This window comes from Natrix helvetica, assembly GCF_964273705.1.
Source record: "Natrix helvetica genome assembly, chromosome: 3".
In the NCBI taxonomy this organism is placed as follows: Eukaryota; Metazoa; Chordata; class Lepidosauria; order Squamata; family Natricidae; genus Natrix; species Natrix helvetica.
In genome coordinates this window covers 178605439-178633104 of record NC_138549.1, presented here as the reverse complement: position 1 = coordinate 178633104, position 27666 = coordinate 178605439, and the positions used below count along the sequence as shown (strand labels likewise).

The window sequence follows — 27666 nt, the reverse complement described above, 5'->3', positions numbered from 1 at the left end:
CTGAAAGTTCCTGCCGTTTTCAGCTAATGTCAAGTGAAACTTCCCCGCTTTTCCCCCATGGTCCCATCGAAGTGCCGGGTGTCTGCTTGCTTGCTCCGCTCCGCTTTTTTACTCCGCTTTTGACTATAAAAACCCAGCTATGTATTTCCCACCCCTCCCCGCCCGTTCTTCTGCCCTGTAGCCACCCTGAAGCCTGCGAGGTGGTCTCCGCCAGAATCGCTTCGGGGTTGACGCCAAGCAAGTCCGGGGTAGCCTGCCCCCTGCCTGGCTTCCCAGCCTCCCGGGGACTGCCTGCTGGTCAGATGGATGCGTCCTACCGTACCTGAAGCTGGTGCTTCTAACCCTCGCAAGCAGGGGGGGTGGAATTTGACAGGTTCGAACCGTGACCTGCCCCTCCCCTCCGCCTACCTGTATTTTCTCAGCTGAGTCCCGCAGCACGGTGGATTGCCATACCTCAGCTGTTTTCCTTCCCAAGCAGCTTTCCGTAAGGTAAGTATTCTCTAAATTGTGCGAGCGGTGAGCTGGTTGTTAAACCGGTAGGATCCCGCCCCTGCTCGGCTCTTCTTCCGTGGGAGGCCCTCGGCTCCGAGAAGGTTATGCACAAATACAATACAATCCTATACCCGTAGGAGGAGTCTCTGTCCAGCCAGGCCTCTGCACTCTTTCCGTGCCCATTTTCTCTGTCCTGAGTGAGCAAAGGGGTCTCTTATTTCCCTTGTCCAACTACATTGCTATCCTTTGGAACAAATTTTACATCTTCAAGAAAAACGGGGGGGGGGGAAGCATTTCCAATTGGACAATACGGTTTTCTGGTCAAAAATGGAATAAATCTTTCATATGAATTCTTTTCTCTTTTTCTTGGTCATCCGACCCCGGATGTCGTCTCCGCCGTCCGTTTCTCTCAGGCTTGGTCAGTGTTTGCGAATCAAAATATCCCAGCTATCCTTCCAACGCAGAGCCTGCAACTTGGATTTCGAGAGTGCCGGTTCTCCGCAGGTGAGCGGGCGGAAGGTGTGGTACGTCAGGTAGACGGAAGACATCCAGGCCGCTACCAAAGTGCTGTGCATGCTCTTGTAAAGCCTGGATCTGTCCAACAGAGAGACAAACATAAAAAAAAGGAGGATGAGAATGCAGGGAAGACCGACCGAGTTTATTCAGGAGGTTAAAACGGCTCCTCTTTTATTCCCTATGAGAGTGGCCATTCGTGGTCCGTCTGTGGCCTTACTCTCAAGTCCACCCCCCTTCTTTACCTTTTCCCTTCTCATGACAGCTGTGCATGTGCACATCGGGAACAGGCTCCAGCTGTTCTTCTGCCTCAGTGCTGTCTGACTTTGAAGACCCCTGATCGCTGCCAGATGGCCTCGGCCCCCTCTCTGCCTCCGACACAGAGCCCTCATTGGAGCATTCCCCAGACTCCAGGACTGGCCCGTGCTCCTCCCCAACCTTCTCACCGTCTGAGTCTGCCGCCAGCTACGCTGGAGGGCCACAACACCGGCTGTTCTACCTGCAAAGGAAGTCGCTGGTGTGCTGCAGAACGACGGGGATCAGAAGAATTTGAAAAGTGACAGCCGGCAGGTAATGGTAAAGGAAGAGGTTCTTCTCCATCAAGAAGAAAGGCAGGTAGTTCGTGGCCCATCCGCCCACGCAGATCCCTCCGGCCAGGAGCCACTGCTGCCAAGTCTCTGCAGAGGAGCGGGATAGGGAAATAGGCAAATCAGTTTCTCAGCCTGACAAAATGCCAGGTCGGGTAGGGGCAGAGAGGAGAACAAGAAATGAACTTAGGGGCGTTTCACCACCTTTCAGGCAGGATGGGTGCAGTGAATGCAAGAGAGTTCATCGAAGCCTGGCACTCCACAAGAGTCAGTGTGTCCATCAAAAGGCACACTGATCTACCACCAGGCGTGGGATTCTACCGGTTCAGACTGGCTCAGGTGAACCGGTAGCTCCAACTATCAGCTGAGCTGGGAGCAAACCGCTTTGTTCTGACTTTCAGCTGGGCACACGCAAAGCGAACCGGTTGCTACACCAATAGGATCACAGCCCTGCCTGCTGACCGCCCCGTCTCGGAATACAAAGCAACCACACAGCCAACTGGACACGGCGCACACCCTCAACCAACTCATGCAATTGCGCGCGCGCACACACACACACACACACACACACACACAGCAGTTCACCTCCCAATGCGCATGACCAGAAATAATCTGAAATAAATTGGTAGAGCTTCTCCTGCCTGAGCAGGGAGCTGGACTAGAAGACTTCCCAGGTCCGTTCCAGGATTAAAGCCAATTTTATGTCAGCAAAAACAGACCTCAAAGGCTTCAACTCTCTGCAACGGGTCTAGGCCGACCCAATTAAGGGGGGTCTTGGATAGAAGATCGAGATGGGGTTGGAGGTCCCAGACCTTCAGGGATATCCCGGATATTTCGCCGGAGCCGGAGCAGGTACCCCAAGAACAAAACCACATAGACGATGGTGGCTACGTTGGCTGATGTCCAGCTGACGAGGTTTCCCAGAAGGTGAATTTGAGCCTGGCCAAGAAACATTGAGAAAATGCTTTTAGTTGTGTTTTGCGACCTTCTGATAAGCCAAATCCATGGTTCGCTTTAACAACTGTGTTACTAACTGAATGACTGCAGTGATTTGCGTAGCGGCAAGACGGGTCTCAAAATGAGGTAAAGCTCACTTCGCAAATGCCTTGCTTAGCAGCAGAAATTTTGGGCTCAGTTATGGTTGTTAATCGGGGACTTGCCTGTACGCTTAAAAAGGCAGCCGGATATGGACTGCTGAAATTCTCTCTGGAACAAAGGGAGAGCTGGAGATTGCCAGCGTGTATTTCAGAAAACATGATTTCTAAAGTCCACATAAAAATCCAGTAAAATCACCCCTGAGCTGGAATGGAACGAGTAAGCAATGTTGGTCTCCAGGGTGATCCAATCTAAGGGAGATGAGCTGTATTTATGTTCCGTGTCCTCGTTTTTCAGGGTAAGGATCTTCCACTAGAACGAAACACAAGAATTGGGAATTCCGGATATCGATGCAAGCTACGAGTGACGCGGCTCCTAATTCAAAATGTCGCTTGAATTGAAGTCTACGACCCCCAAGTTGTGAAACCGGCTGTCAGCATTGACTCAACACGCTTAACGTTCTGGTGTGTTTTAGGGGCTGTAGCTTGGGGGGGGGGGGCGCTCTGCCTGGTTCAGCTTGGCGTCTCGCCTGCATCCTGCCATCAAGGGCTGGAAGGGAGGGAAAGGATGGAAGGGCAATAAAGCTGTGTGTATACGTAATGGGAAATTGGAAGTGGTGAGGGAATGACAAAAATCAATAAATGGAACTTCAATTCCCAGAATCCCCTGGACAAGTACACCTGCTGCTGAGAATTCTGGGAAATGAAGTCCACCCTGTGACTTTATCATAGGCTGACTTTCTGGACCTTTCTCTCACCTGCAGTTCGGTGAACTTGGCAACAAAGGTGAGATTATGGCTGATGTTGATCTGAGTGGGCAGATGCAATTCCACCTCTCTTTCTTTCTGCTCATGGCCTGCAAAGGATTAAAACAAGAGGGATCTGAAAAAACAGGTTAGTTGGGGCAAAATCTTTCTCCCACAATCCCTTGGGGGGAATCTCTAAACCCACCTGGGATAGGTAGGGTGGACCGCTGCTCTCGGAGGAGCATTTGGGTCAAACCCTTGACTTACAAGAGTTCATTTTATGACCGTTTGAACTTACAACGGCACTGAAAAAAGCGACTTATGACCGTTTTTCATACTTATGACCGTTGCTGCCTCCCCATGCAAATTCAGACACTTGGCAACTGGCATGTACTTATGACAGTTGTAGTGTCCCGGGGACCACGTGATCCCCTTTTCCAACATTCTGATGAGCAAAAGCAACAGGGAAATCAGATTCACTCAAGCACCAGGTTACTAACTTATCTGCCGCAGTGATTCGCTTAACAACCGTGGCAGGAAATGTCGCAAAATGGGGAAAAACTCACTTAACAGTCTCTTTTGGCAACAGGAATTTTTTTAGTTAAGTCGAGGTCAATTTCTCCAAATATGGACTGAGTGGGGGGAACAAACAAAGTCTTTCCAGAACTTTGAATGGGGAGGGAACCTTCATTCACATACAGAGGTTTTCCTAAAACAGGGGTCAGCAATCTACGGCTCTGGAGCCGCATGTGGCTCTTTCATACTTCTGCTGTGGCTCCATGTCCGTCACAACCTGCAGTGTGCGATGTACTTAGCTTTTCCACCCCTGGTAGTCCAACCATGGATAAACCCAATGAAAGTTTCGGGAGGAAACAGAACCTTTCATTCAACTCCACATGCTACTTTTGTGTCTGCTCAGGAAATAGTCAGGCAGGGGAAGGGTTCCGTGTCCCCGGGTGTTTTCTTTTTTCTGTGGGGAAATGGGTCCGAGTGGCTCTTTCAGAACCTTTCTTTGCCAATCCCATCATAAAAACTAACTTTTGCCATAACGGTGTCCACAACATGCTTTGGTGGTGCCCCTTGGAGATCTTCTCGCCAATCACCTCCAGTTGTCGGTACCCCCACTCGGGAAGAGAGGCTCCGCTGAGCTGGAGGGGAGAAAAAGAAGGGAATTGTTTTATTTTATTTTTTTTAAAAGAGGTTTAAAATGCTTCAAGAGGTTGAAAGATCTGGGAGATCTTTGCCTGAAATGGTACAGAGTAGTTGGACTAGAAGACCTCTAAGGTCCCTTCCAACTCTTATCCCAACTCTTATTCTGACTGCGTGCCTTCTCTGTGACATTGCAAGAAACACCAGAGGTTGAGACTCCAAGCCTACTCACCTTTAACACGGCCGACGTGTTGACGTGGACCGGTCTGACTTCGGACAGGATCGTTTTCCAAATCTCATTATCCGAGTCGCGGTTCACAATTTCCTGTGTGTTTGAAAGAGACGCTTCCTGATGCTGCAATTTGGCTAATACTCTGCCTTCGTTGCTCCTACCACGTCATGGAGTTTCAGCATCTGATATTGTCAGGGTTCCAAGTAGCATCCAAAAGTAAATCAGAGTCCGAGCAGAGCCATGTTGGCACATCTGGGAAAACACAAATATGAAAGCTTCCCGGTTTTCCCCACCAAGTTGAAAGTTCAACATCTTGCCCCCACACCCAGCAGCCAATCTTCCACTGCCGTGCTGGCGGTTCCACCCATCCCAGTCAGGTGCAGAGCCGCAGAGACAAAGGATGACCTTGGCTTTCTACAAATAATTTTGTTATGGCTACGTACCGTCTCACTCCGTACAATCCCCCCTCCCGTTTTCCCACAATACAAAATGCATAGTATAATATTAAAGTGTAGCAGGCCAAAGAGCCAAAAGAAAAGATGGCTGCAGGCCTGACAGATATATAACTAGATTAGGAAAGGGGTTAAGAGCCAGGATGGTGTTGTGATTGCGCAGTGGTTAGCGTACGGTATTGCGGGCTAACTCTGCCGGCTGCCAGCAGTTCAAGGTGGACTCGGCCTTCCGTCCTTCTGAGGTGGGTAAAATGAGGATGCAGATTGTTGGGGGCAAGAGGCTGACTCTATAAACCGCTTAGAGAGCGCTGTGAAAGCAGTATGATGTTGCTGTGTTTATTGTTTATTTTTTTACTTCCGCTTTAAATCCAATGTCTTAAAATTCTACAGCCTGCCACTTACAACTCTCCAGAGATTCTGAGCGGGCATGGAAATGTTGTAATCGATGTAACAGGATACCTCTTGGGAATGCGGGCTGAGGGTGCAGCCACGTCATGCCTGCAGAGTGGAGAAAGCAACAGAAGAGAATACTTGGACCTCAGGGTCGGACTGTGGAGTCCATGGTGCTCCCTGTGCTGGTTGGTTTTCTTGGCAGATGTTTCATTACCCAACTAGGTAACATCACCATTGTTAGAAGGGAGTGGGATGGAGGAAGGAAGGAAGGAAGGAAGGAAGGAAGGAAGGAAGGAAGGAAGGAAGAGAATGAGTTCCTCGGTGCTCTCTGAGCTTAGTTTTTTTCTTGCATTTCATTAGGTAACATCATTAGTGCTAGGAGAACACCGATTGCAGTCAGAAAACAGGATTAAAACTCCTTAATTGCACAACACGTGGGCAGACCTAACCGTCCTAGCTAAGAGGTATAACGCTAGAGAATTCCTGGAAGCCTTGCGCTCAGACAAGTCTCCCCTGATTCCAGGGAAATTAGGCAGAGTCTCTTTCAAGGCTCTTGCCCAGCCCGTTATAGAGTTGAGGGCTAAGCTACTCTTATCTGACTCTTCCCTTGGCAGCATCTCTGGATGCAGCCTCCAAGGACGTTCCCACATACCATTAACAGCCGTTTCGAGATGACACGCAGCTAGAAGCCAAAGAAGAAACAGCTTACGTGTTGAGGTAACGGCTTGTGATTCCATGGACCAGCTGCACAATGTTGCTGTGTCGCACAGGTTGTGGCGGGTTGCTAGTGACCAAATGTTGCCTATTTGGGAGCGGCAGAAAAAACAATGACTGGAATCATCAATATCAAAGCGTAAGGTTCCCCTCGCACATATGTGCCGGTCGTTCCCGACTCGAGGGAGCGGTGCTAATCTCCGTTTCAAAGCCAAACAGCCAACGCTGTACGAAGACGTCTCCGTGGTCATGTGGCCGGCGTGACTCAATGCCGAAGGTGCACGGAGCGCTGTCCCCTTCCCACCAAAGGTGGTCCCTGTTTTTCTACTTGCGTTTCTTTATGTGCTTTCGAACTGCTAGGTTGGCAGGAGCTGGGACGAGGAACGGGAGCTCGCTCTGTTACGTGGTGATAGGGATTCGAACCGCCGAACTGCCAATCTTTCTGATTGACAAGCTCGGGGCCACTGAGCCACTGTGTCCCTTCAAATATACAGTATATCAAATTTGATATATAAAAGTACATCAACCCACTAAGTGAGGCTGTAATGTGATTATTTATTCCTTTTTATAATCCGAGTTACTTCTCCCTTTTATTGGTATTATTATTATTTTCTCTGTTGCCTTGCAAATATACTGAGTACGTCTTTCATCTTCGTTAAATGACCCAATAATACCTTGTGGGGTGGAGTCTGGGCAATTGAGTGGAGTTAGCGGTGTGTTTTACTGGCCGGATGCCCTTCCTGTCGCCAATGAGGCGTTTTGTTCAGCAGATACATTTTTGGTATGCCCAGAGAGAGAAATATCTGCCTCCGACTAGGATCAAACTCACAGCCTCCTGACTGTCACGCTTGGGCAAATAAAGTAGAGGTAATGCTCGACTTACAACCGTAACTGAGCCGAAAATTTATATTGCTAAGCGAGAAATTTGTGAAGTGAGTTTTGTCCCATTTTACGACCTTTCGTGCCACCCTGGTTTTAAGTGAATCGCTGCAGCTGTTCGTTTAGCAACAGGGATGGTAAATTAATCTCCCTTCCCCGCTGACTTTGCTTGGGTAATCACACGACCTCGGGAGACTGAGACCATCGTAAGTGCGAGTCACCTGCCAAGCATCTGAATTTTGATCGTATAACCACGGGGACGCTGCGGCGGTCGTAAGTTTGAAAAACTGTCTTGACTTTTTTCAGTATCGTGTAACTTCAAACAATCGCTAAATGAACTGTCGTAAGTTGAGGACTAATTAAAGAGGCTCACCTTCCAGAATCCTTGATGATCCACCAGTTATTCACATCCTTAAAAGGATAGCAGGTTACCTGTTGCTGATGGGAACTGCCCCGCCCGTTTTCATACCTGGGGAAGATACAGAGGAAATGAAACTTAATCGCAGAAAAGAAGGAACGCAAGATAATCCGAAGGGCTCTTTTAGGTCACAGGGACAATAATATTTGTTTTCTGCATTTAATAGGAAGAGAAGACAGAGATATCAGCCCTTTGATGTCAGCAAGATCACACAAAAAAAGAGAGAGAAACGTCATGCTCTCTGAGCTTGGTGAAGTTTGGTCTTCTTCCTGGGAGCCTGGCCCTTTGCCAAACTGGCCATCGTCAGTCACATAGATATAAACAACATGTGTATATCATTCAAAAGAGACAATAAGCCAAAAAAGAGAGCAAACCAACAAAAAAGCCACCAAGAAATTAACACCAAGATTAATATTAGATTGACGATCAAGATGTGGTGGCTCAGTGGCCAGGACGCTGAGCCTGTCGATCAGAAAGATTGGTGGTTTGAATCCCTAGGGCCGTGTAATGGAGTGAGCTCCCGTGACTTGTCCCAGCTTCTGCCAACCTGGAAGTTCGAAAGCACGTAAAGAATGCAAGTAGAAAAATAGGAACCACCTTTGGTGGGAGGGGTAACAGCGTTCCGTGCACCTTTGGCGTTGAGTCATGCCGGCCACGTGACCACGGAGACGTCTTAGGACAGCCCTAGCTCTTGGGCTTTGAAACGGAGATGAGCATCGCCCCCTAGAGTCAAGAACGACTAGCATATGTGTACGAGGGGAACCTTTACCTTTGCCTAAGAATCAAGAAGCAAATAAGGATCCCACCGTCCTCCTCCTCTTCCTCTCCACAAACCCCACTCCCGTCTAGCGTTGATGATGTTCCTTAGTCGGGTAGTGAAACACCTGCAAGAAAACCTCCCGTCTCATCTGATGGGGTAGGTATTCCGGTGGGAGTGAAGCCAGCATGGTAACGGTTTGCCCAAGATATTCCTCAAAGTAATCTGGGAACCATAAGCTACTTCCAAGGGCTGCCCCTGCGTGATGCGAGAAAGACCTCCCTAAAAAAAACCACACACACGCACACACACACACACACACACACACACACACACACACAGTGTTGGTTACGCAATCCGGACAAAACCATCCGCCTATTTATTTATTTATTTTTAAATAACATTTACAGATCCTACTGATTCTGCATGTAGTCCTTGACTTAGGAGTTCATATTAGTGACCATTCAAGGTTCAACCCCAATGAAAAGAGGGTGTTGCGACTGTTTTTCACACTTACAACCATGGCATCAACCTCCCGGTTGCCTGATCAAAATTCAAAAGTTTGGCAACTGACATGGACTTATGACTGTAGCAGTGTCCCGGGGACACTTTTGCGACTTTCTAAAGTCAATGGAGAAGCCAGACTGACTTAATAAATGTGTCACTAAGTGAACAATAGCAGTGATTCAGTTAACAACTACGGCAAGAAAGGTCGCAAAACAGGGTGGATGTCTCACTTAACAAAAGAAAGGTTGGGCTTGATTCTGGCCGTGTTGAAGGCTACCTGTATAGAAATGAGTAAATCCCAATAAATAAAAAAAGAAAGCAGGAAGAGCAGATAAAGTCCAGCAGGGGGTTGAAATAAATCAGCATTGTTGATGGCCAATTAACATATAATAGATGTAAAAAAACAAAAGTAAAAGCTCCAAAAGTGGGGGGGGGGGAAATTGGCTCTTCTGAGAAAGAAAGAAAGAAAGAAAGAAAGAAAGAAAGAAAGAGAGAGAGAGAAAGAAAAAAGAAAGAAAGAAAGAAAGAGGGAGAGAAGGAAGGGAGGAATGAAGGAAGAAAAAAAAACAGTGGAAGGGAAAGAAGGAAGAAAGAAAGAGAAAGGAAAGGAGGGAGGGAGGGAAGAAGGAAAGGGTGGGAGGAAAGGATGGATAGAGGAAATAAATAAATAAATAAATAAATAAATAAATAAATAAATAAATAAATAAAAAGAGGATGGTAGGAAGGAAGGAAGGGAGATAGAAGGAAGGAAGGAAAGAAAGAAAGAAAGAGGAAGGAAGAAGAACTGGGAAGGAAAGAAAAGAAATGGAAAGGATATGGAAGGAAGGACTTCAACATTTCTCTATTTTTGATCAATTAGCCCCTGACGCAGCTCGGTCTCACCTCTAAACTAGCTTGAAAGGCGCTGCTCGTGATCTGATCGTGGGGGCCAGATCGGTACAGCAAAATCAAGTGGATGTAGAAAAAGGAGAGGTAGAGAGCGCCGGGGAGGATCAGGAGAGCAAAACCCCGGGCCAGAAAATGGCCGAGTACAGAGACCTAAAATGGAAAAGGCAGAAGGGTTCACGTTTGTCCTAATGTGTTTTCTCAATGAAATATTGCAGGACGAAACTAAATAATAATCCTAATTTATCTTAATAAGGCTAAAATAACTCACTCTAAATAATCTGGGCCCTAAAACTTTAACGGGTGTGTGTCTCTGCGTGTCAGACAGATCAGGAGAAGGGCTCCTTGTTTAAGCTTAAATCAATTAAAATTTTATTTTATTCCTTTTGCCCTGCCTTTGTTAATGTTTTGAAATAATTCAAGTGCCTGCATGGGCCTGATACTCTTTCCTCTTCCTATTTTCCCAATAACAACCACCCTGTGAGGTGGGTTCGGTTGAGAGAGAGAGGGAATGGCTCAAAGTCACCCAGGCAGTTTTCATTTGTAAGGCAGGACTAGAACTCACAGTCTCCTGGTTTAATACACCAGCACTTTCACTACTAGAACTGGCTCTCCAACAATTCATTCATTCAATTAATCAATCAATCAGACAGACACTATCGTTCTGTCTATCAAATTTACATGGTAACCAGTCTCACACAAGGTAGCTCTAGGCAGCATACCAAAAAACATGAATTAATTCCAAATAAGATACTTATGACAGAGATATGTATTCATGATCATTTGATGTTATGTTTAATTCATTTAACCGTCATAAACGTTTAGGAGGATTTTCCCCAATAAAAATGAAATCTATCAACCAGCCTCTTTGTCTTCTATCATCTCCTCCCCTCTCCCTCCCTCCCTCCTTCTCTCATTTTCTTTCTTTCTTTCTTTCTTTCTTTCTTTCTTTCTTTCTTTCTTTCTTTCTTTCTTTCTTTCTCTTTCTATCTATCATCTATCTATCTATCTATCTATCTATCTATCTATCTATCTACCTATCTATCATCTATCTATCTATCTAATCTCCCTCCCCACCCTCCTCTATCTAACCTTATCTACCTATCTATCTATCATTGATGGATATGACACCTCTATGTTAGAGAGTCTTGCCTCTAACTTACCAATACTCACAATTTTACCATCAAACAGGTATGGGAAACCACATTCCTTGCAACCTTGACTGAACACGTCCCAAGAGAAACTGCTGGGTAAAATTAAAACCCACAGATTCTGAAATCCAAAGTTCTCCAGAAGGCTTGGAGATCAACTTCCATCATCTCAGAGCGACTGCGTCCCATTTCATCCTCCGACTTACGTTGGACAAGGAGCGATCTCCAACTAGTTGCCAGGAATGGATCCCTGCCAGGCTCAGAATGAGGAGGTAAGTGAAGAGGCCCGTGTATTTCACCCTGCGAAGCAAGCAGGAAATGTCAACCCAAACAAGCCAATCGGAAGGAGAAGGTAAGGAGGAGAACACATAGACAACAAATTGATGGAGACTGCCAGAAGATCTAAGGGAAGTGGAGACAGCCAGAAGATCTAAGACAGGTATCTAACGTTTAAGCAACTTTAAGACTTGTGGACTTCAACTCCCAGAATTCCCCAGCCAGCATGGGGAATTCTGGGAGTTGAAGTCCACGAGTGTTAAACTCACCTCTAGAAGCGGCTAAGAGGCTTATGAACAAAGCAGTTATTAAATATCTTAACACACCATCAAGAGATAAGCTTACCCAACTGCACAGGAACAGGAGACGCCAGTTAGTAACAGCCAAATCCACCATCTGGTAGAAAAAGGGCTTAACAAAAAAAAAGAAAAACATATTTACTCACAGGTCAGCCTTATGACATTCCAGACAACTGCAGGCATTCAATTAAGATTTGTGACAAGAAAGGTTATGGGCAAAACGCACTTAATAACTGTCTTCCTTAAAGACAGAAATGTCAGGCTCAATTGTGGCTGTAAGCTGAGGAATAACCTGTATGTTATGTACTACCAAAAAAAAAAAAAATAACCCACAGAAAAGTTTTCAGCCCGGTTGTGTTGCATAATTCATCCCCATCTGGGTTTGGCTGAGCCTTAAAACACCATTTATAAACCATGTTAGTCTGGGGCATACGTCCCCTTAGTGTAAATGCAAAAGACACTTTATTGCTTGGCCTGATTTGGATAACTTCATGGTTAAATGCAAACAATAGTGGAACATTAAAGTCATTTCTTCTTACCTCTGTTTCTGACTGTTATGAAACTTCAGATAAGATAAAACTGCCAGCAGGATGAAAAATATTAAAATGGACTCCAGCAGCATCGACCTGGATTGAGTTATTAGTGAATTTTCTGTGGAAACACAAAAGGAAAAATAAGAAATTGCTCCCTTTCCCCATACCGATCCTTCTATGAGCTTTTTACAGGAGGGGTCTCCAACTTCCGACTTATGGATTTCAACTCCCACAATTCTAAGAACTGAAGTCCACAAGTCATAAAGTGGCCAAGGTTGGGGGACCCCAGTTACAGCAAGAAATATAAAGATAAGGACAGGAGTGGGATTTAGCCAGTTTGTCCAACCGGTTGTTGCAAGGTCCGACAACGATGACAAGGATGGCATCAACAAAGGATTGAAAGGAACGAGATCTTATTTACCAAGTAAAATCAGGACTGCAGCACCCAGGGCAACGAAATGGGTAAAATGCAACTCGACCAGGTTTTGGTACGCCAAGGGGATGCATGAGCCACCAGCTGTGGCTGGTAGCAGCCGCAAAGCCCAGATGGGCACATTGGAGCTGTATTCTAGGATAGAATCGCGGAAAATCAGTACCAACCAAAAATGCAGGTGTAGCAATAGCACTTAGCCTTATATACCGCTTCACGGTGCTTAACAACCCTCTCTAACCAGTTTACAGAGTCAGCCTTTTGCCCCCAACGATCTGGGTCCTCGTTTTACCGACCTTTGGAAGGATGGAAGGCAGGAGTTTGACCTTGTTGTCACCGAAGATTTGGACAGGTTGCGCGGGCGACTGCGAGCCACCACATGTTTATTGGACCTGTGTCCCTCCTGGTTGGTACTGGCTTCCTGGGAGGGTTCACGAGGCTGGCTACTGGGACTGGTGAACGCTTCGTTGGGTGAGGGCCTTTTACCAACCGCCTTGAAAGAGGCGGTGGTGAGACCCCTGCTCAAGAAGCCTTCTCTGGACCCAATGGAGCTAGCAAATTATCGTCCTGTCTCCAACCTTCCTTTTTTAGCGAAGGTTGTTGAGAGTGTGGTGGCTCAGCAGTTCCCGCGTCACCTGGAGGAAGATGATTATCTAGACCCGTGCCAGTCCGGCTTCCGGCCCGGTCACAGCATGGAGACGGCCTTGGTCGCATTGGTGGATGATCTCTGGAGGACAAAGGATGGGGGTTGTTCCTCCATCCTTGTCCTATTAGACCTCTCGGCAGCTTTCGATACCATCGACCATGGTATCCTATTGCGCCGTCTGGAGGGGTTGGGGATCGGGGGCACCGTATTGCGGTGGTTCCGCTCCTACCTCTCTGGCCGGACGCAATGTGTGTTGACAGGGGAGCAGAGGTCGACCCCGAGGCCCCTTACTTGTGGGGTCCCACAGGGGTCGATCCTCTCGCCTCTCCTGTTCAACACATATATGAAACCGCTGGGCGAGATCATCTGTGGTTTTGGGGTGAGATATCATCTGTACGCTGATGACACTCAGCTGTATATTTCCACCCCAAACCACCCCAACGAGGCTGTTGAAGTGATGTCCCGTTGTCTGGAAGCCGTGCGGGTCTGGATGGGTGACAACAGGCCTAGGCTCAACCCCTCCAAGACAGAGTGGCTGTGGCTTCCGGCACCCCGGTACAACCAGCACATTCCATCGCTGGCCATCGGGGATGAACTATTAGCCCCGGTGGAACGGGCACGCAATTTGGGCGTCCTCCTTGATGCCCGGCTGGCTATGGAAAATCGTGTGGCAGCCGTGGTGAGGGGGACGTTCCACCAGGTTCGCCTGGTGCGCCAATTGCGACCCCTTTTGGACCGGGAGGCCTTGCGCACAGTCACTCACGCGCTGGTGACGTCTTGCCTGGACTACTGTAATGCTCTCTACATGGGGCTCCCCTTGAGGTGCACCCGGAGGCTGCAGTTGGTCCAGAATGCAGCCGCGCGGGTAATTATGGGGAGATTGAGGTTCTCCCATATAACACCGCTCCTGCGCGAGCTGCACTGGCTTCCTGTGGCCTACCGGGTGCGCTTCAAGGTGTTAGTTACCATCTTCAAAGCGCTCCATGGCATAGGGCCTAGTTACCTGCGGGATCGTGTCCTGCCCCATACATCCCTGCGGCCCATTCGCTCACACAGAGAGGGTCTCCTCCGGGTGCCATCCTCTAGAGATTGTCAGAGGGCGGTGCCCAGGAGTAGGTCCTTCTCTGTGGCGGGCCCTACCCTTTGGAACGACCTCCCCCCAGACATTAGAACAACAACCGATCTCCGCTCCTTCCGCAGTAAACTGAAGACCCACCTGTTTCGGCTAGCCAGCCTGGCATAACTCGACAACTTATCCACCCCTAGGTCATTTTTAATTGTTAATTTTAGTTTTTAAACTATTAATGTTATTGAGGTTTTAACCTTTTTCAGTATTGTAATTATTTATTTATTTTTTACCTCCTCTGTATGACACTGTGTTGACTGTTGCTTGTGTACGTCGCCCCGAGTCCCTGTGGGGAGAGGGGGCGACTAATAAGGTTAATTAAATAAATAAATAAATAAATAAATAAATAAATAAGAGTCAACCTTGAGCCAATTCGATCTGCCAAATTGCAGGCAGATGACAGCCAGCAGAAGTAGCCTGCAGTACCGCGCTCTGACCGTTTCGCCTTTAGCATTATAAAGGTAAAGATTCCCCTCACGTATATGTGCTAGTTGTTCCCACCTCTAGGAGGCGATGCTTATCTCCGTTCCAAAGCCAAAGAGCCGGCGCTGTCCGAAGACGTCTCTGTGGTCATGTGGCCGGCATGACTCAACACCAAAGGCGCATGGAACCTTCCCACCAAAGGTGATTCCTATTTTTCTACTTGCATTTCTTCACGTGCTTTCAAACTGCTAGGTTGGCAGAAGCTGGGAGCAGGGACAAGTCACGGGAGCTCACTCTGTTACGTGGCACTAGGGATTTGAACCGCCAAACTGCCAACATTTATGATCAACGAGTTCAGCATCTATGCCGCTGAGCCACCGGGTCCCTAGCATTATAGTTTCCTTTATTTCCCCCCCTCTATTTTGAAAACAGTTTAGCTGGAGGGTGAATCATAAACCGCTTTACCTGCTCCTATCCTGTTCCTCAGAAAATTTCCATCAAATCCCCCTAAATAACCTGAAAAAGAAAGAGAAAAATAAATTTTCCATGGTCAAAACTTAAATTAAAGATCTGACTGCATCCGTATTTTTTTTCAGCGATACATCGATTCCCGCCCCCTCCCCCTTCTCCATCTAGATACTACACACATCTTGTAAACTTTGACAAACGCAGTCATCGGTTCAAATATTTTATTATTTGAATTGACATATAGCCCCGATGTTCCACTGCCGTGGATTTTGGGTGGCGCACAACAAAAATAAAAATACGTAGAAAATAGATAATACGTAAAACCGCACAAACACTTCATAATAAAAATGTTTGAACCAAGGGTCCTAAAATATTAGAATACATTAAACTCCTGCCCAGGAACAAAGCTTGATGCATAAATTATGAAATTCAGGTATTATGACTATCAAAAAAGGGGAAGAGGAAGATATCCCCGAAGGAAAGAACGGGAGTTCCATTATATAAAACCCTTAATCGGGGCAGGAATGTCATGGCCTCGGGGCTCAAGTTTTGACTGCCGTATTTTTCGGAATATAAGACGCACCTTTCTCCCTCAAAAAAGAGGCTGAAAATCTGACAGGGGACAGTACACAAAATATGAAGGAGGGACGGGCCGTGGCTCTGCCAGAAGACAGCGGGGAGGAAGCAATATTGAAAAGACTCAGGTCACAAAAATAAGTATATTTGAAACATTATTGCAATTGTTGATATAATGTAATTGTTGGAAGTGACATATGAGATGATTGAATATATGGTTGATACAATGTAAAACAAAATGCTGCCAATGTTTATCTCTTACTTTTTGCTTTTTCTTCTGTAAAAGTTGTGAGATTTGGGGGGATTTCTACCTTTCGCACGATGTAACTGTCAAAAAATTTTGTATACCTATTTACCCCTTCCCATAAATGTTTGTAAGAACTAATAAAATTCTTAAAAAAAAAAAAAGAGGCTGAAAATACGGGTGTGTCTTATACACACCGAATACAGCATTTTTGGCCTCCTGAAACCCAGCCCCCTTTGCCAAAATGGCCGGGCGTAGGTTGTAGGTGGCCTAATATTACTCCAATTCCCGACAGTAGAGAGTAGGGAGAAGTGCCTTTATTTGTTATTGCAGGATGAATTCTTTGAAAATTTACATACCTCCGAGAGCGAAAAGCATGTGGCCGAATGGCGGTCCGCTATCATCTATGAAAAATATCCGCTTCCTGTACAAGGAGAGGAACTGGCCGTAGTAAACTTCATCAAAACTGGAATAATGCAATAAAATAAAATAATGCAATAAAATAAAATTTTTAAAAAGAGAGATATATTTCTCATCAAACCCTTCAAATAATTGGATGTGTCACCCCAACAGAGAAAACTCACCGGATTTCAATTCGAAAACAAGAAGCATTGTAGTTACAGAGAGTTATTGACGTACGGCCACAATTGAGTATGTTGTTCACCAATCAAAAGCTCGGCAAAAGACATGGGTTCTTTTTTTTTTTTAATTGAAAAAGTTTTATACAAACAAATTTTCCCCCTTTTTACCCCCCCACCATATAATGTAAATCACATACAAATACTATGCCCCCTCCCCTCCCCCCAACTTAAAAAAATTTCTCATTCAAATATTGTACCAAATACTTTACCCCCTCCCCTCCCCCCGTCTTAAGGTAGATTACTCATTCACATATTGTACCCCCTCACCTCCCAACAATCAAATATAAATTTCTCTTAAAGTAGCAATAGCTACTTTTTAAATTTCTCTTACTTTCTAAATTTCTCTTAAAGTAGCAATAGCCCATTAATCCCATCTTCTAAGTTAATTAAACATATATAAATCATGATATAAATTTCTCTTAAAGTAACAATATTTCATTAATCCCATCTTCTAGGTTAATTATGCTTATATATTACCCCACCCTCCACCCTAACCCTCCCCCTCCTCCCACTCAAACCCCTGACTTCCGCTATACACCACTCTAACAATTCCGAGCATCCCATGTATTATTTACTCTGATCATCTATCAGTCTAGACATTCTTACCCAAAGGCTACATAGTACTTCCTAGTCTGGTATTTATTCTGTATGTAATCAATCCATTTTACCCATTCCTGTGTATAATTCTCCTGCTTCTGAGCTTTTAGGAAAGCTGAAATTTTTGCCATTTCGGCGAACCCCACCACCTTCTGAATCCATTGATCAATTGTCGGTAAAAAATCTTTTTTCCAATGTTGCGCAATCAACAACCTAGCTGCTGTGACCATATACAAAACCAATTTTGTTTCCCCTTTAGTAAAGTCTTTAGTTATACCCAATAAAAACATTTGCGGAGTAAATTGTATTCTTTTCTTAAATACATTTTGCATAACCCACCATATTTTTATCCAAAAAGCTTTAACCTTGTTGCAAGTCCACCATACATGGAAAAAAGTAGCATCTAGGCACCCGCATCTCCAACATTTTGGTTGAACGTTTGGGTACATGCATGATAATTTTTTAGGATCTAAATACCATCTGTAAAACATTTTATAAAAGTTCTCCCTTAAATTCTGTGACTGTGTAAATTTAACATTCTGAACCCATATTTTTTCCCACGTGTCCAACATAACCGCTTCACCAAAATTCTGAGCCCATTTAATCATACAATCCTTAACCAGTTCACTTTCTGAATCTCTTTCTAACAGTACATTATATATTCTTTTAACTTGTTTTGGGCCAGTCTCTTTTATCTGCTTGATCAGTTCCACTTCTTTATCCATAAAACCGACCCTACGATCTTCTTCCCATCTCTTCTGTAGCTGTATATAATGTAACCAGTTTAAAGTAATTCCTTCTTCAAACAGTTGTTCCAAAGTTTTTAACTTCCATTCGTCCCATCAGCGATAAGCACATCTTTGTAGAAACAACCCCCGAGTGACTTAGTATTCATACTCCCCATGGTGTCTGCAAGACATGGGTTCATACTTTATTCCTAAATTCCTGAAAAATGGGGGAGAGGGCATGAGCACCACCCGAAGATTCTGCTGCACAGCCCTGGAGCCACACCAGAAAAGCCCCTTTCTGCAGACCAGGAAGTTCTGGGAAGAGACTTAAAGGGCCTGTCCTGCTATCTCCCACCAAGACTGCAATCTTTCGAGAGAGGAAGCCTATCGTCCATCCACCCAACCCAACTTTTTCCTGTGCGCTGGGTGAACTGCAACTTCCCACTTTGTCCCCTGACTATCTGCCGTTGCTTTCGCTTTGGCTCCCTACCATGTTCCATTTCCCTCCATATCTTCCTAAAATTAAAAAAAAAAGTAAACCTCAGTGAAAGCATAAGAAAAAAGTGGCTAAGGACAACTTATCTCTTTCTGTGTCTTCCTTCAATAACAGCCAGCAGAGCAGAGCACCACTCCAGGGAGCTCAACCTCCATTCTTCAGTGTTTTGGTCAAAAAGTTCAAGCTCTCAGCCAGCGGGTCTTCCTAGGACTTGGTCCACCCTAGTGAGGAGTGAATTAAGCTGTGACTGAGGGAAATTAGCAAACTGCAAGCTTGGCCCTGCAAAGACTGGAGCCTCCTGTTGACAGTAGCTTTTTATTCTTGTGTCTGGGCGGTGGGCAGATGGCTTCTGGCACTCTGGACAGCAAGGGAAGGCATCTCCTGGCCTTCTTAACCTCAACTCGCTTTGAACAAAGGTGGGCAGGCAAAAGGCCGCATCCTTCGACTACTTGCCCCATCTTGCTATTGCTTGCCAAAAACTGAAGCAGATACAGCCCTCACCTTCTTCAGCCCTTGAAAAGGCAAAATTAGTTCTCATATGCAAGTAATTTTCCATAGCTCTGTACCTCGTGGTTTCCCAATGGCGATGCCCACCTGAAGGGTTTAACTTTAGGTCAAATTGTAGTTCTGTATCGTGATAGCAAGGATTGTGGAGATGACCCTTTTGGCATCTTCTAGCGTGCAAATATTTGATAGTACTTTGCTGTTGAGCCTCGGCAGTGGGACTCGAGGGTGGATTGTAGCTAGCTTATCCATGACCTTATGCCTCAGTGGCTGCGTTCTGTAATGTAGCTAACATTAATGTAGCTCTGTAAGGTACCTAACCCTAACTCTTGAAGTTCTTTATGCTGCATCGCAATAATACAGAAACTAACTAAGTAGCCCAAGGAGAAAAATCAGAAGTCACCTACAACAGGTGGAGTAACAGCTGCTGTGTAGGACAGGCAGGCTCACTCATCCATTAACAATACCCACTAGCAAACGTGACACAATGAAAACTCCTAAATCTCATAGACATACTCAACCACAGTCTCAACAGGAAAACTGTGACCCTCCTATGTGGGAATGAGGTCGCCATGGTATATGTGCAGATCAGTCTTCCTGATTGGAACACATATACGGAACTTGGGACTGGAATAAATTGAGTATTGAACGCGGGTTGAGCTGGATGCCCACTGGGAGGGCCCCATCTAGAAAGCTGTGTCTGCAAAATAACAGCTTGCAGAACAATGCATAACGGAGACTTTCCAGGCTAAAGCAGCCTAAGGAACACATAGTCCAAGCTGATAAGATACTAACACCAAAAGCACCGCTTGAGCTAGAGGAAGCTAACATGACCATATTAGGCATTGTATTGTATGTAACCAATGATAATTCAGGATGCTTTTGTTTCCGCATATGCTCTTAATAAAAGGGGGGTTCAGAATACATTCTGGGCCCACTTGCCCCGAGGAAAAACTGGGTGTTTGTCTTCATTCCCCTGAGTGGTCCCACCTTGATGCGGCCAACCCCGGAGGAGACCCGGGAAATACCGCACTCCTAGACCAAGCTGAATCTAGGAATGCTGGGGAATTTCTGGCATTCAGACAAACCAGCAATGAATGGGACACTGCAACTGTTGTAAGTGAGAGGACTGCTCATATGTAAGTTTTTCTAGTGTCCTTGTAACTTCAAATGGTCACTAAATGAATGGTTGTAAGTCAAGAGCTACCCGTATTGTACGTAAATAGGGAGCAAAACTGCATGCTCTGGCACTGATGATGTAAATGATCAATCATTTAGGGGTAATGAAACACCTGAAAGCAAAGAACCGAGCTCAGAGAACAGCAAGGACTCCATGTTTCAACCTTGAGCTACAGAGATTCTCTTCTATGGGATCTCATCCTGCATGTATAGAAATGAAGAAATTTTGAATTTTCCACAGAAAATACTGTGTGATTAGATGATAGTGTTTTCATTTTTTCCAACAAATCTAAGAGTTAAATATTAAATATTGATTTGATTTGATTTCTTGGTAACTTATGCTTTCTTGTATTTAATTGGCATAATTCAACTATCCCTCCTGGCAAATGTATTATATCTGGTTATTTTAGGGTTTTTTAATTTACTGTATTTGTTTTTAGGGGTTTGAATTTATTTTATATCTGCTTTGTACAGTTCTTTTAACTACATTTTAACCTCCTCCATGTCAATTGTCAACTGTACATATTTAATTTAATTTTATTGTATCCTGTTATATTTTGTATGAACTGTACACCGCCCCGAGTCCCTTGCGGGAGAGGGGGAGGTCTAGAAGCATTAATTATTATTATTATTATTATTATTATTATTATTATTATTATTATTATTATTATTATTATTATTATTATTATTATTATTATTATTAATTTACCTGCTTAAGCTTGAAAAACCTTGAAATCTTACTCACTGCTCTGTTCATTGACTTTGGAGTCTAAAAGAACCGTTTATCTGGACGCTTGGCAAAAGGCTCATGTACACGGATACATAGAGGCAGTGGGTTTATCCTATCAGATGTATATAGCCTGAGCAAGCAAAGTAAATGGACAACCAGCCCAAGGAGCCACCCAAACAAATATACTATTCCGAAGCAACTGTGCCTAGGGGCCAAGATCACTGGCAAACCAGCTCTCAATTGCCAGGCCACTGGACATCTGTTGCACCCATAGGATATCTGGGGTGGGTCTGGCCTGGCAGAGGTAGCCCAAAGCAGCATTCCAAAGCCCTCAAGCTGCACTATGCAGCACATGCCAAGGATGGAAAGCTTTGGTTGCTTCTCTCTCCTGAGCAAAGAGACCGGAGAGGGGCATGAACCCCTCACCACCACCCCTCTCTTAGGGGCAAGGCCAGGCTCTGCTCCCCCCACTCTCCATGGAATGCAGCAAATCATCTCTGGGCCAGGAGAAGCCTTCCTCCCAAGACCCTTCCCTACAAACTGCCTTTCTGGGCTGGTGTGAAATCCTGCAGCACAGACAGCTGGTATTTGGGCACCAGCCAAGGAAACTCCCCCTCCCTTTCATCCAGAGGTGAAACTGAAAAGAGAAGAGCTTGCAAGGGGGAAGAGGGATCAGTTGGGAGGAAGGAGCCCTGCAGCTAGTCCTCGGCTTACGACAATGGAGTCCAACATTTCCATTGCTAAGCAAGGCATGTGTTCTTCCCAATTTTACAACCTTTCTTGACAGAGATGCTAAGATGTTGGTGGTGGTTGGTCCTCTGAAATTGTTGTTTACAAGAACAAACCACCATGAGTTCTTCTAACTCATTCAAGAATAGGATTTTTTAAAAACTTGAAATACAAAAAAGATACAAAAAGAAACAAAGAAGATTGCAACAATAACACTGCTACTCAGAGGCTGATGGTTTGCGTATTGGAAACGAAACACTCTTACTTTTCTCACTGATTATCTTGACTTGGCACTCCAAGGTCTCACTGCTTGTTTATAGAGAATGATAAGAAGAAAAGCATACAGATGTCCCTTTGAAGTATATCTTTAACCAGAGAAAGGTGGTAACATTAATCTATGTTTAATCTTATTAAAACCTTCCAAGCTAGAGCAGCAGTGTTTGTTACCTGGAGATAATGGCACAATTTCAACAGCAGAAAGAAAATTTAAGTCTGCAAAAGATATTCTCAGAAATACAGAAATTATCAAACACATATGAGAGGATAGAGAAGAAGTTGGAAGACATGGAGTATCTAACAGTAAAATATGATGAATAAGTTGGAGATGCTTATCAAATGGAAAACATGGTGGTTAAAATCCTAAAAATCGAAGAGGAAAATGAATATAAAGAAATTAAAATTGCTGATATTTATGGTGATTGGTTTGTCTCTGAAAAGGGAAAGAGTGGAATACTGAAAGAGGAATTAAATGGAGGGGAAATCTACCTCAGATGGCAAGATACAGAAGAAGAAAAAAGAAAAGAATTAATGGATTTAAAGAGAGAAATTTTATTAGCAATATCATCGATAACACTACCAACAATCAAAGATAAGCTGATTAAGGAAACAGAAGAAGGGCATCAAAATTACATGAGAGATTTTATAAGCAAGGAGTTGCTAAGAGGAGTCCATACAGAGGTGATTAAGGGGATGATTAGAGGTGGCAGGCCAAAGATTCTTAAAGGAATGATACCACAAATGGCAGAAGATATGAAACTGTTTTGCTACTGGAAAGATACAGGTTGATAGATGGAATAGTATAATTTAAAACTAGTTAAACTTAGTGAAATTTAGTGACAATGGATATAGTTAAATAAATAATTGATAATGATAATAATGTATACAATGTGTAGTGTTATGAAAAGTAATAATTGGATATGAATATTGAATGGTACCCATGAAAGGAAGATGAGAAATCCTTTTGGATTATATATAAAGGTTAATAAAAAAAGAAGTAAGTTAAATACAGTTAAGTCTTGATTATTAGGGGAAAAATATTATAATGCAGGATATAGTTAAATAAAGGAGGGATAATGATAACAACATATATACAGGTATGGGTACAACATAAGGAAACTGGATGTAAATTGTAAACAGTGATTTGAAAAGAAGGATTAGAAAATTTTGTTATTAAATATTATGGATGTTTAGCTAGAATAGGATATAAGGATTCAGTGTTATTGGAGGATTTTAGAAATAGTAAATGAAATGCCAGTATGTGGTTATGTATTAAATATTTGTATATTTTATGATAGACGTTTAAACAATTATAGTCAAAGGAAAATGGAGGTATGATGATGATAACATGTATAAATATCTGAGTTAAAATACTTGAGTTAATATAAATTATGTTTGTTGACTGTGGAAGAGATGCACAAAAGCATTTTTGTAACCAACTGATACACTTTCTACAGTATGTAAAGAAGGATGTGTTGCGTTTGTTTTGAAAATAAAAAGTAAAATATTTTTTTTAAAAAAAGAACAAACCACCACCAACATCTACCATCTGAGCTACAAATATTCTGCACCATTTCTAATGTTAAGACGTTAAATGAATGGTTGTAAGTCGAGGACTTCCAGTATTTTATCTCAGGCGCTTGAGGCAAATGTGAGGCTCTATGCTTTTACAAACGTTTATTTCAGAACCTAACGGATGCGAGCACCAATGATCGCTCTGACAGCTCTTTTATACCCCGAGCTGTCAGAGCCACAACCAATAGAATTCTTCAAAACTTGCCTGCCTTTAACTAAACTCCATTGGCCCAATCGCTGACTGATTGACAGGGAAGGCGGCCACATACATACGTGACACTCCTTCCGTCCAGTTAGAACATACATAGTCTTTTAGGTAAGCAGGTTTAATATGGGCCCTTCCGGAATGCCTGGGGCCTGCCGCAACTTCATTCAGGTTCTGCCCCTGCACCAAGTCTCGGGATGTACTGAAGTTGCTGCTACCTATAGACGACGTCGCACGCCTCATTCCGTCATCCTCCTCAGGTAAGTCATCTGCCGGGAATGAGGCGGTCGTGCTTGGAGAACTTGTTGTAGTTGGGCCAGGCTCCAGTTCATCCGGACAGTCAGTATCTGTGTCTGTTGTAGTTGCCTTCAGGGTGGTCTGTCTCTGGTCTGATCCGCGCCTCTGAAGTTGGTCTACATGGCGTCACCACAACCGCCCGTTGTCCAACCGGACCCTATAAGAACATGGTCCTGTTACCTGTATAATCTCACCTGGAACCCACTTGGGATCCCCTACACAGTTTCTCACAAATACCCTTTCCCCTTGTTGGAATGTGCGAGTGGCATTATGTAGTACAGGATTGTCAGATTGGTATGTAGGGTGAAGGCGGTCTAAAATTGTGCGCAACCTACGGCCCATAAGGAGTTCAGCTGGATTTTTTCCAGAGATAGGACATGGTGTTGTGCTAACAGGCGCGGATGGATGGAGGTAGCCAGAGTGGTGGGGAAGCCCGGGGGGGCGGGCGAGCAAGCGAGCAAGAGAGCTGCCTGAACCTCCATTGCTCGCCCGCTCGCCCGCCCGGGCCGCTCTGCCTACCTCCGTCCGTCCGCGCCCGGAAGTTGCAGCGACCTCATCAAGACAAAGTGGGAGGCGAAGGGGCCTCGGTGCCCTGCCTGATCCTCCTTCGCTCACTCGCTATTTTGCCTGCATGGGGTGCCTTGGCGGAAGCCCTTTGCTGGTGGCCAGACCTCCCCTCCCTGGGGCGACAGCACATCCATGATCACCGTCCCAGTAACGCTGCGGCCACTGTGTGGGAACAGGTCTCCATGGTATATGTGCAGATCAGTTTTCCTGATTGGAACACATATATGGAATTTGGGACTGAAATAAATTGAGTAATGAACACGGGTTGAGCTGGATGCCCACTGGGAGGACCCCATTTAGAAAGCTGTGTTTGCAAAGTAACAGCTTGCAATGAGGAAAATAGCAAGCAGAAAATGTAGCTGCACTGTGTATATTTCTGTATATCCTGTTCCAACCACATAACCATGAACTGTGATGTTTCCATACCTTGCTGCACCTACACAGGAAACTATTGTGTACGATTTGCGGAACCCTGCCCTTTTTACCCTAATAAAAACAGCTCCCCGAGAATGCTCGGGGTGACGATTTCATCCCGAACGGTGTCAGAGCCTTCTTTTCATGTGTCTCGCCCCCGGTATGAGAGGCAGCCTCGAACCGGGCCAAAATTCCCTCAGGTCGCCACTGCTAGTGGGTCCCCATGGGATCGCCACACCACTCGGTCTGCAAAGAGAGGGAGGGAGTAAGAGTGAAGGGTGAGGGAGAGCAGCAGGGGCTCTCTGCAGGGGCTCTGCATTCCCCCCCCACCAGAGCCTTTCCAGAGGAGGTGGGGCTGGGGAATGTGGGGCGGGGAGGCGCTTTCTGGGGTGGGACTAGATGACCTCTGGGGGTCCCAACCGGCCCTTCTGACTCTGGAGACCAGAAGCAAGCAAACACACACACACACACACACACACACAGCAAAAGTGTCTGGTTTTGAATATAATCCTCCCTAGTGCTTGGGGAAAAAATAAGAGAAACATTTGGATATACATTTTGAATTAACTTGGAAAGAAAATTGCTAAAATCACTTTTAGTTGTGTTCTGCATTAAGAATTCATGCAGTAGCATTTCTTGTTGAATTAGCAGAGTAATATTTAAAACAGCCAGCTAAAATAGTTTTATCTGTCTTTTAATGTGCGTGGGTAGAGGACTTAGGCATAAGTGCAATGTTTGCCTGTGATTACATAATAAATTTTCAGATATACATTTGAATTAGATGTTATTCAATTCATGTTTAACCTATACTTGATATACTTGTATTCAATACATAAGGTGTTAATTATGTCAATAGAAGAGATAGGAAACTGCATTAGTGATATATATGTCAATGCGTTGATTTGTACTAAAAATGTTTACTTTAAAGAAGTTCTAAGCAATCACAAATATGAGTGTGGAAAATGTAATGTAGTTGTGGATGACCCTTTGCATAAGTTGTATGGGGAAAATAATTATTATTATTATTATTATTATTATTATTATTATTATTATTATTATTATTATTATTATTATTATTATTAATAAATGATTCCCCAAAGAGGTAAAAGGCTACATTTTGCTAGAGTTATTCTTCCAAACTGTTGAGGAGGGGGATTGGATTCCATTGTCTATATTTCCCTTTCCATCCCCATGGTTCTTTAGTGAAAATTATAACCGAAGAACATATAGATCTGTTAAAATGTTCCCATTCTCGCTTTCCATATTGGGAATCCCTAGGTACCATGCAATAATCTCATCAAATAATTCAAGCAAATGTTGGTGACATTGAGCTGAAGCCAAAGTTCAAGAAATTGTACCAAGAGTTTTAGTTACAGAAAGAAATTTCTGATCGCTATCCTGCACTATGGACAGTGGTTAAGAAGCTCCTTGTTGCATTTCCAACGTCATATTTGGTGGAACATGGCTTCAGTGTGGTCTCCAAGCAAAGAAAATGACTCCAGATTACTGAATGTGGTGATTTAAGACTCCTGCTAAGTGACTTAAAACCAGACATTGGGAAACTGGTATCACTTCATCGAGCCCATCCATCACATTAAGAATTTACTGAACAGTGAAGTAGTTACTAAATTTTGCTAAGTTTACTAAGTTACTAGTTACTAAGGTTCTTGATAAATGACTATCAGACTTTGAAAACCTGGTATCACTGGATCATGTTCAACAATTTTGTTGAATTAACTAACTACAAAGGTTTTTAAATTGGATTTTGAATAAATGTGCAATTAATTGTTCCAGTTTTGAATTTTACTGTTACTATCTTTATTCCTTCATGCAAACCGCCCAGTCACATGACTCCCACAGCCACGCCCATCAAGCCACGCCCACAGGACCGGTCGTAAAAAAAATTGAATTCCACCACTGGGTGGGGGGCACTGAGGATCAGTTTGTAGCACCAAGGGGGCGGTGGACTGAAAACGTTTGGGAACCACTGATCTAATTGAACCATCTGCCTTCATTGGTATAACTATAGGTGTTTCCCACCTCAAATAATCAACGGGCTCTAATATCCCTTGCTGCAATAATTTGTCTATTTCCTGGTCTACCTTAGTTTGCAAAGCAAAAGGAACTCTTCTAGCCTTAAGTCTGATTGGGGTTATTTGAGGATCTAAATTAAAGGATATAGGAGATACCTTAAATGTGCCTAATGAGTCATTGAATACCTCTGAGAACTCTTTGGGGAGTTCTTCAAATTCATTTGTGTCTTTGGTATTATGGATTCCTGTTATTTCTAAACCTAAGGCTTCAAACCAGTCCAATCCTAATAAAGTAGCTAAGGGTTTTGTTACTACGACCATAGGAAGTTTTCCTTTGAACTGACCATGTTCTACTAAAACCCTTCCGCTCCCTGTAAGAGGGATTGGATTGTTCTGATAGTCTTTTAGAATGCACTTGCACTTTTCTAGCTGGTTTTTTGAAAACCCTGGCACCAGTCTTTTAAGAGTGTCCCACGATATGATGGATTTTGAGGATCCCGTGTTTATTTCCATCTCACAAGGGGCTCCTTCGATGAGCACAGTTATGTATTTCTTCTTACGTTTGCCTGTAGTCGCCAATGCTGTGTTGATATTCTCCACTTCTTCATCCTCCTCCGGGTCCACAGCATAACAGTTGTCCGTCCCTCTGAATGGTCTTTGAATGGTAGGTCGGCTGCTTGTGCGATTGTGTGGCCTGGTCGCCAT

At 44.4% G+C, this 27666-nt stretch overlaps 1 protein-coding gene across 1 annotated transcript; it reads right to left on the bottom strand.

Annotated features, from left to right (window-relative positions):
• Nucleotides 1-27666, bottom strand: LOC309390120 (protein O-mannosyl-transferase 1-like; the record flags this gene model as incomplete). The annotated part of the gene is given in 24 exon segments (XM_081949200.1): nucleotides 1-408; nucleotides 661-1086; nucleotides 1505-1682; nucleotides 2405-2531; nucleotides 2886-2999; nucleotides 3445-3542; nucleotides 4471-4486; nucleotides 4491-4580; nucleotides 4814-4906; nucleotides 5668-5744; nucleotides 5747-5763; nucleotides 6368-6460; nucleotides 7625-7720; nucleotides 8578-8708; nucleotides 9816-9971; nucleotides 11176-11269; nucleotides 11591-11656; nucleotides 12084-12195; nucleotides 12499-12645; nucleotides 15168-15218; nucleotides 16350-16456; nucleotides 21403-21502; nucleotides 23719-24063; nucleotides 27480-27666. Coding segments are annotated over 23 exon segments (2670 nt in total). The 3' UTR covers nucleotides 1-408; nucleotides 661-911.